Source organism: Ammodytes marinus, assembly GCF_949987685.1.
Source record: "Ammodytes marinus genome assembly, chromosome: 7".
In the NCBI taxonomy this organism is placed as follows: domain Eukaryota; kingdom Metazoa; phylum Chordata; class Actinopteri; order Uranoscopiformes; family Ammodytidae; genus Ammodytes; species Ammodytes marinus.
In genome coordinates, this window is record NC_137211.1 from 3,208,479 (window position 1) to 3,219,184 (window position 10,706).

General features: G+C 39.9%; 1 protein-coding gene across 1 annotated transcript; it reads left to right on the top strand.

Moving 5' to 3' along the window:
• Positions 1–5,437: 5,437 nt before the first annotated feature.
• On the top strand, positions 5,438–10,304 carry LOC307253423 (galactose-specific lectin nattectin-like). Its single transcript, XM_080031457.1, has 7 exons — positions 5,438–5,471; positions 5,914–5,979; positions 6,799–6,826; positions 7,045–7,124; positions 8,025–8,159; positions 8,867–8,978; positions 10,173–10,304. Exons 2-7 carry the CDS (start codon positions 5,914–5,916, stop codon positions 10,235–10,237), a joined length of 486 nt encoding a protein of 161 aa, XP_079887583.1. The 5' UTR covers positions 5,438–5,471; the 3' UTR covers positions 10,238–10,304.
• The last annotated feature ends 402 nt before the right edge of the window (positions 10,305–10,706 follow it).

The window sequence follows — 10,706 nt, forward strand, 5'->3', positions numbered from 1 at the left end:
TTTACTTATTTATTTCATCATAACTTTGCGCCTTGATTTTGCCTCTTGCTTTTATATCCGTCTCGTCCCCGCTTGTTTTCATACGGAGGCTCTGTTGATGTGACATCACTTCAGGTAGCATTCTGCTTTCAACACAAAAAATCTCGGACGGATTTAGTAGTAGACATCTGGGTATTTTTGAGCATACTTAATCAGGCCACAAGTATCGGGACGTCATAAATCTTTTTTCTACCATACTAAATGGAAGATAGTATGGGGATTGGAATGCAGGGTAGGTTTCACACACTCACACACACCCTCACACACACACACACACACACACACTGACGCACACACACACACACACACACAGTCACACTCACACACCGGTCACTTAAACACACACACACACACACACACACACACACACACAGTCACACACACACACCGGTCACATAAACACACACACACACACACACACACACACACACACACACACACACACACACACACACACACACGCACACACACACACACACACTCACACACCGGTCACACACACACACACTCCTAAAATCTGGAAAGGGATTTAAGGAGCTGCCCGTGGTTGATCCCCTACAAATGGGAGATCAACCCTCATAACCTTATAGCCTTGCTACAGGTAACATGCTCCATATTAATGTGCTGGATCATTTTTTTTTATCATAACACACACACACACACACACACGCACACACACACACACACACACACACACACACACACACACACACACACACACACACACACACACACACACACACACACACACACACACACACACACACACACACACACACACACACACACACACACACACACACACACACACACAGTTTCTTAAAATCATAAATCCTTAAGGGCTGCCTTCCTTTTCCCCACACATCCATTTCAAGTGCTGTCAAGAAGATTTGTAGGGCTGAACTCAGCAGCGTTGTTTCTGGAATACACAATGTAGCCATGGATCTTCTTATGAATTTTTTACAACACATTGGAGCTGGATTTCAGTGTTTGTTGTGAGGCAAAGCTCGGTGTTATATCAAGTACGACGCGACTGCAAATGCCATCAATATAGATTTACAGAAAATAATAAAAGTCTGATAAGGGTGAGAAGCTTTCTCTCAAAGCCCTGTAAATCTGGGGCCGTATTCACAAAACATTTTAAGGCTAAGAGTAGGTCCTAACGTGCTGATTTAGGAGTAACTCTCAAAAATAAGGGGCGTTTCACTCCTAATTTTAGGACTCCTAACTTTTTTAAATAAGTGTAATTCACAAAGCATTTTAGCGCTAAAACTAGCTCCTAAATCTATGAAAAGCTAGGAGTCCTCAAGAGGACTCCTAAGTCACTAAGACCCTGTTTCCACCTGGCATTAATATGTGGTTTTTAGGATCCGATCGCGCTAACTACAGGTGGAAACACGCTCAATGCGCATTGAATGCGCATTGAAATTATCCACATTCGGAGGTGGTTTGAGACCACTTATCCACATACCCATTAACAGTGGAAACGCGTATGCGCATCTCATACACATTAGGCCCCGCCCACTCAACTGCGGCGAGTGACTGGGCGGAAACGCGTACTCATTCACGCGACAATTCACGTCATAAAAGCGCACCGTTGCAGGTAAACAGACAACAGAAAACATAAAACATTGAAGATGGAGTGTATAAGCGGAAATGATGTACGAGCTGATTTCCATACAGCGCGGGGAATTCGAATCCGGATCGCAAACGCGCATAGAAGACGCATTGTTAAGGCCAGGTGTGAACAAGCATATTACATTTACATATAATGATCGGATTCCTCAGAACCACATATTAATGCCAGGTGGAAACAGGGTCTTAGAGTAAATCACAGACAATCATTTGATGGTGTTTTGGATAGCTGTAAGGGGTTAATGATCTTAGTAAAGCTATATTTAGAAAGTATATACACATTTAGGCTATATTTATTAAATGTATATAATAAAATATTTATTAAGTTCCTTTTCCTGCAGTTGCTTTGGGTTTACGATGCACTGAAAGTTACTGTTGGTGTCACGTTTGGGTTTAATCTGGGGCCGTATTCCCAAAACATTTTATCTTAGCACTAAGAGTACTCCTAAGGAGCACTAAAAGTTCTTAGTAAGGAGTAATTTCTTAAAACCTATTCACAAAGCTGATAAGACCAACTTTTACTAAGGAATGGGAGGGACTCCTTAGCTAAGACTAGAGGGCGGTGTTGACCCTGTTGCTATGGATGATGTCATGTTCATACCTTCTATGCCCACAGTGATTGGCTGAGAGGGAATGAGAGCTAAGAGTGAATTTATGATGCAAACACTGTGGGAGATATCCATATCGTGTCGCTGTATTAAAGTAAAGAGTTTTTATATACAATTAATGACAAGTGACACTGATTTAACATGAAACCAAGATACTGCAGGGTTTCCCACACATTTTTTCACAATTAACCTACAATAGCGCCACATAGGTCTATTCATTTTAAATTTTACAATGATTTGAATCGGAAAAATATCCGCACATTTCAGAGTGGCCTTTTATTGTGGACAGTCTAAGGCACACCTGTGCACTAATCATGATGTCAGATCAGCATCTTGATGTGGCACACCTGTGAGGTGGGATGGATTATCTCAGCAAAGCAGAAGTGCTCACTATCACACATTTAGACAGATTTGTGAACAATGTTTGAGAGAAATGGTACAATTGTGTATCTGGAATGAATTTTAGATCTTTAAGTCCATCTCATGAAAAATGGGAGCAAAAACAAAAGTGTTGCGTTTATATTTTTGTTGAGTGTATATTAGATAACAGGTCTCTCTTGGGAGTGAGACCCTGTTTCTAAATGCTATGTATAAATGAAGGTTAATTTAAAAATATAAAATATATCAGGGGCGCTCGTGGTGTAGTGGTTAGAGCCCCTCCCCCCATAGAGGCTCAGTCCTCTTCACAGCAGACCCGGGTTAGAATCCAGCCCGGGTCGTTCTCTGCATGTCATTCCCCTCTCCGCCCCATTTCAACTCTGTTTCTCCTAAACTGTCTAATAGAAAAAAAAGGAAAAATAAATATATATTTTTTTAAAAAGATATGATGAATAACGGACAGGTATAAGGTCACACACACACAAACAATTCTCATCACAGTCACGTCACCAGACACACATCCTTCTCAACAGGACTACATTTGTAGATATCATGAAGGAGGAAGTTTAATAAACCAAAATATTGGGTTTCCTCAGAATCAACATCAAGTCGCTATTCGCTAAACCTAAATCCACATCTCAGCTCTGTTCGGTACACACCAGCTATAAGAAAAACACATTTGTTTCTTCCTCACGTGGAAAACTAAAACCTAAGTAAATATCTCAAATGAGGGAGTTTCACAAGCCACGAGTACAGCTAGTAGCTACGAGTTCAAACTAAGGACAATCACGTAGACCAAGACAAACACAAAGTGTGTAGGGCGGTCGTCCACAGGGTTACAGGGTCGGTGGTTCGATCCCCCGTCTCCCCGCCACATGTCCAAGTGTCCCTGGGCAAGACACTGAACCCTAAATCTAACCACTATACCACGAGCGCCCCCAAGAGACAGACTGAAAAAAATGAAACCCCCCCCTTTCACCTCCATGCAAAAGCCTTTTCATTTGGGTTCTTAACATTCGGAGTTTGACCGTTAAATGAAAAATATAAAAAGATATGGGGGCGCTAGTGGTGTGGTGGTTAGAGCACACACACAGTAGGGACAAGAGGGACTCAGCCCCACCTACTCTCACAAGAAAAAAAAAATATATATGATATCATTGGCCTCTCTCTCTCTCTCTCTCTCACTCACTCACTCACGCACGCACGCACTCACGCACGCACGCACGCACGCACGCACACACACACACACACAACACACACATATCCTCATCACAGTCACGTCACCAGACACACATCCTTCTCAACAGGACTAACATAAAAATGTGTAAATATCACGAAGGAGGAAGTTTAACAAACCAAAATATCGGGTTTCCTAAGAATCAACATCAAGTCGCTATTCGCTTGCTTAAATCCACATCTCAGCCCTGTTCAGTACACACCAGCTATAACAAAAACACATTTGTTTCCTCCTCACGTGGAAAACTAAACACTATGTAAATATCTCAAACGAGGAAGTTTCACAAGCCACGAGTACAGGTTCAAATTAAGGACAATCACGTAGACAAAGACAAACTTAACTTTATTTATTCTCGAGAGACCAATTGAGGGGTGACCCTCATTTTCAATGACGTCGAGTTCAAACAAATTCAAAGGAAAAACAACAATACATAAACAATATTCAACGCAAATACATCAAATAAACACAAACACAAAGTCAATGCCATCCTTATAGTTGGCCTCTGAACTACAGTACTGCATTGTAATGTGCACTGTGGGAGGCTGTGGTGTGTAGGGTGGTCATCCACTGGGTTACAGGGTCGGTGGTTCGATCCCCCGTCTCCCCGCCACACGTCCAAGTGTCCCTGGGCAAACAGACACTGAACCCTAAATTCCTCCCAGTAGTTAGCTTGCACCCTGCGTGGTAGCTGCTGCTGCTATCGGTGTGTGATTGGGTGATGTGTACAAAACAATGCACTTTGGGTCTTTGAAAAAACAGCTATATAAGTGGAGTCCATTTTCCATTTATCGAGACAATACTCTTCACAACAGTATACAATATAGTTGTTTCCAATAATGCAAATGCAGTGAAGCACAGTGAATTGACCGTAAATGCAGGAAAAGTGACTAAAACCTATTATTTTATTAATTTCTTAAGATTTATTTTTTTTGGGCATTGATTTGATCCTTTATTAGACAGTGATGAAATGGGGTAAAGAGGGGAATGAAAGGCATTGTTTGTTTGTTTATTCCATTTATTTCTGTCCAATGTAGGAATGAAAATTAAAATGATTCCCAATCAGTTCGTGACCAGGTTCATCAAACTTTGCTCTTTCATGAAACAAAAATGGACTGTGCAGATAATGGGGCTGAAGTGATCATTGAGAGGGATTCTTTTTTTTTCTAAAGATACTTTTTTGGCATATTTCGCTTTTTTAGACAGCTTTGGAGAGACAGAGTTGAAATAGGACAAGGAGGGGAATGACAGGCAGAGAACGACCACACACGCCCACCTGTATTGCCCCCGAGAGAGATTCTTATTTGGACTCTATACTTTGTATTTTCATGAAAATGTTGCATAGTGTGCCTTTAACTAATGTTGAATGTTGATGATGGCCTAGACAGATTGAAAAAAATTAAAACCCCGCCTTCTTTCACACCTCCAAGCAAAAGCCTTTTCATTGGTGTTCTTAACATTCCAGGTTTGAGCTCAGTGCTATATATACGGAGTATTCCTTCCCAACACACACACCTGTCTACTCATCACCTGTCTACTCATCACCTGTCTGCATCTGGATCAGCACTACAGCAAAGGTAACATTTCATAGCTTCACTACTTTGAAACTTTACTTCACTTTTAACAGCCTAGACATTTGACTGGTAGGATGTCCTAGAGGAAAAGTGGCCGACCAGTAACCACTTTCTGGTTGGATCCCCAGCACCAGACACGAGGGTGTTGGTAGTAAAACTAGTGTTGGCTGGTTTTGCGTCAATGGGGCTCACTATCTCTACCATTGTGTCCTTGAGCAAGACACTTAACCCCAAACTGCTCCAGGGGCGCTGTACTATGGCTGACCCTGTGTGAGGACCCCCTCTGAAGTGTGGTCACTTTCAATGTAATCATTGACTAATAAAGTAACTTAATTCAAATATGTTGATGAACAAACAATGTAACTGTTACTGCAACTATTCACATAAATCCATTTATCATTTAAGTCATTTTCAAGCTTTTTTTTTTGTAAATGCTTTTCTACAGATGACATCAGGTTTCCACTTGGTTTTCCTCCTCAGTCTGACTGGCGGACTGTTGATTTCAGGAGCTGTGAGTAACACATCTAGACATATTATCTTAAATCTGCCAAACTCTATTTATCAGTTGTTGTGTATTTGATGTATTTGCATTGTGTATGTATTGTTGGTTTTGCTTTGCATTTGTTTGACTCAACGTCATCGTAAATGAGAGTCACCCCTAAATTGATCTCTTGATTATAAATGAAAGTTAAATGAAATTAACCAATTGTTTAAAACTTTCCTAAAAACAAACTTTGCCAGTTGATTACTGACATTAAAAAAATAACTTTTTTTATTACAGTGTTTTCAGAAAGTTATGAATGAATATGCAAATGTGACTATATCCAGCCAATTATGTGTAAATCTGCATCCATTTAAAAAAAAAATAACTTCTCTTTTTGGTGTTAGTGTTCAAAGTTTTTACAGAACAAATAATTTTTTTGGGTACAGCCTACAAGAACAAAACTATGTACAGGTCTTGAAAATGCATTTTCAATATGTTTTTAAGAAGAAATTGTCTCATGAATCAGGGAGGAAGGGGGGAGGGCGATCGTGCTTGAGTACGGTACAGGGCAACTTTGCCTAGTGAGAGTGTGCCCTTATAAGTTGAGTATTGAAAAAAAACTGATGTTTAGATATTGGCAGTTAAAGATGTATTGGAATATTATAGAGACACAAACAGACAAGGTTTAATCAAATATACACCTAAATGTACATTTTGGACCTTTGATTTATACTAGTGTATGGATGCAAAATATACAAAAATCTAGACACTGAGTAGTGATTAAAGAAATTATGTATTTGCTTGTAGTGTTTCCCCTAACATTAATTGTGTTGTTCATTTTCACAGTGGTCTGCCATGATAAAACGCAGTGCAGGTTGGTACACTCACACAAACACACACACACGCACGCACGCACGCACGCACGCACGCACGCACGCACGCACGCACGCACGCACGCACGCACACACACACACACACACACACACACACACACACACACATACAGATCTGAGAGTCAGACCAAGGCATTTAAATACAGTCACATCTCAGCTCTTATTATAGTTTACAGCCATATCCCCTTTCTGTACTCAGACTGTCCTGCTGGTTGGACAACTTATGGCTGTCACTGTTACTTCGCTCGATCCGAGCTACTGACCATGGCTGATGCAGAGGTACGACTTTACTTTGTTCTGAATCTGTTTGAAATGATCTCCTGGTAACACTTTACAATAAGGGTACATTAATTAACTGTTAGAGCGACAACATTGCGACCTCAAGTGCAATACTGCTTTTATACAGCAGTTTTACAACCTAAATTAATAAGTGAACTATAAAAATGGATCTTTGATCACTTTAGAATTTGCTTCCGCCATCAAAAATAGTCGGAGCGGAGGGCGTTGCCAAGCAACGTGTTACAACTTAATGGGAATGAACTAGTCATGCAGTGTTTACTCCTAAGTGAATGAGCGGTACTAAAACAAAGTTTACTTTGCTTCATCACATGACCATTATTCATCTGAAATAGTCATTATTTACTAAAACATAAACACATTACCTCATCGTGATCCATTCTGCCGTCTCTCGTTCATTCACTTTCTGTGAGTGACACTGCATCAACTCACTGTAATCAGGTGTGTGTGGCACTGTCTGGCATTGAGTTGATGCAGTGTCACTAAACACTCTCACGGAGCCAAAAAGATTGTGTGCCCTCACACTTTCGACACGGACATGCACTATATTGCATCCTAATCACTTGACACTGGCACTGGCCAGCACGTGCTAGAAAACAGCTTTACGACAGCTAGCGTCGTAAAAACACTACCGCTTTGGTCCAAAGGGGCCACTGGTTTACAAAGTTCCTCGTAGCCACTTTTATGTACCCTTATTGTAAAGTGTTACCGGTCTCTTCTCCAAATCTCATTCTTCTTTTGTTATTATTTTTAATGCTTTGGCAACACTGTTCGTTTACCACAATAGTCATGACATTTGAATTTAATTGAATTTAGTGTAATTCTTCTCTACGAGGTTTCAGAAGTTGCATAATGATTTGGTTTCTCTGTCTTCCTGATCAGGTCACCTGTGTTCGCCTTGGTGGGCACCTGACCTCAGTCCACAGTTTGGGAGAACACAACTTTGTGAGCGGTCTGATTCGCGAAAAGACAGGTTCAAATGCTGTCTTCTGGATTGGGCTCACTGATTATTTAAAGGTGAGACATTTTTTGTTACATTTGTGCTGCTAATGCCACACTATGGTGAGTATGTTGTTGCCATGTAAATAATGAATGTATATTCTCAGAAAATGGAATCTGCTTAGAGATGTAATCAAGATTTTTCATTCAGACAAAAATGCCCGATGATGACATAACTGAAAACCTAGCTAAACTTCTACAAACAATAATTGACGATTTGAGGTGTTGCTTTACAATAATCATTGTCTGGACTATCCATTCTACCTGTTTACAGTTATCAGACTTTTAGACTGACTTTGAAAAGGTTTTATTAAAGGGACACTGTAAGATTTACTCCCATCTAGTGGTCAAATAGGATATTGCATTCAAACGAATAGTGCTCGCTCGCCTTTCAACTACGGCATGTGCCAATAAGTTATGACAACAGTATTGGATGACATTTTTTTACAACATGGAGAACATGGATGACACCTTAAGACTTACCCGTTCAATGTATATAATATAAATAAAATAAATTCTTATCTCAGGAGGATAATTCAGATTATTGGCATGGATGATTTTACTCCAATGAGGACATATTTATGAAAGAGGACATTGATTTTAGCTAATAAATTACTTAAAACGTTACCAAGTGTCCCAAGGTGGAATAGCTACATATTGTTACTTTAAAGAGCAGGGTTTAAAGAGCAAGGACAGTTGTTCAGAAATCAGTTTTTCTCTTCCAGGAGGGAACATGGATGTGGACCGACGGATCCTTGGTTGACTACACACTCTGGCACACCAGAGAGCCCAACAACGCAGGCGGCAACGAAGACTGTGTCGTGATCAACTATCACGGTACAAACAATATATCTTGACTCCATTTAAATGTAGCGAAAACAAAAGAAATATAAAGAATAAGGCCTACCCAATCACCCCAGTCTCATCAACAGCCAAACAGATGATATACAATCATATGAAAAAGTTTGGGAACCCCTCTCAGCCGGCATTATAATTGACTCTGCTTTCACAAAAAAAATATAAAAGTGGTATGTCTTTAATTTACCAGGAACATCTAAGTACTGGGATGTTTTCCAAACCAAGATTTTTTGAAAAGCATTATTTGGTTGTATGAAATAAAATAAAATGTGAAAAACTGGCTGTGCAAAAATATGGGTACCCTTGTGGTTTTGTTGATTTTAATGCCTGTAACAGCATGTAAAACTGATGAATTTCAACACAAAGTTGGTTGGATTATGTTGTTAAGCCTTGAACCTTATAAAAAATGTCTGTTTAATCATGAGAAAATGTATTTTAGGTGCCTAAATGCAAGTTGCACTTCCCTTTGACTCTCTGCTGAAGTGAGACAGAATGGGATCATCAAAACTGCTCCCAAAAGATCTTAAAAACAAAGATTATTCATTATCATGGTTTAGGGGAAGGCTACAAGAAGCTTTCCCAAAGGTTTCAATTGTCAATTTCTACTGTAAGGAACGTTGTCAGGGAATGGAAGGACACAGGCACACTTGCAGTTAAACCCAGGTCTAGCAGATGCTGTTACAGGCATTAAAATCAACAAAACCTCAAGGGTACCCACATTTTTGCACAGCCAGTTTTTCACATTTTATTTTATTTCATACAACCAAATACTGCTTTTCTAAAAATCTTTGTTTGGAAAACATCCCAGTACTTAGCTGTTCCTGGTAAATTAAAGACATACCACTTTTATATTTTTTTTGTGAAAGCAGAGTCAATTATAATGCCGGCTGAGAGGGGTTCCCCAAACTTTTTCATATGTTTGTAGCTGACAGCTTCAAATGCCTTGGACTGTCAAATACCCTTAAACTTACTTTCACGAGCACACCATTTTTTGAGACCCATTGAGACCGGAGACTCTTTTACAAGGGAGACCTGTTCCTTTTCCCACTTTACCATTCAGGCACGCATTCATACACGGATAGCAGGCTAACCATTGGGAGCAATTTAGGGTTCAGTGTCTTACTCAGTGAAATTCAATCCAAAAGCCATATTGATTCTTGTCCCTCTACACAGGACCCACTTGGAATGATGCCCCATGTACTGGGAGGAATCCATTCGTCTGTGCCAAGGATAAGTGAAGCCTCCCGCCTCCAGATCTACAAGGATGACGTCACTGCGTCTACGATATTAAACTTCCTTATTAGAGAACTAACTCTAAATGATTCACTTTCTAATTAATGCTTTTAAAAATAAAATCCCTCCGTAGTCAGTAATACAGGGTTCCCACAACAATATTTCTACCATGAATTTTCAAACTTTATTGGTATTTTCATGTTTATGCATCTGTTACTTCCCCTTTTGGCTCGGGTGAGTACTGTAACAATTGGGGGCTCGTCCGGGATCTAAACTTTCCCATCACCAGTTTTAACAAACGTAGAAAACACCTCAAAACAAACACACACGTAACACATCCCAACGTGTATCACATGACACTAGTGACGTTCAAACCAACACACTAGATTTGAATCCAAAAGTAATTCAAGGAAATATTTCATATCACGTTTGCGGATTTTTGCGTTTTAAACACCAGTGAAAATTTGATTAAAT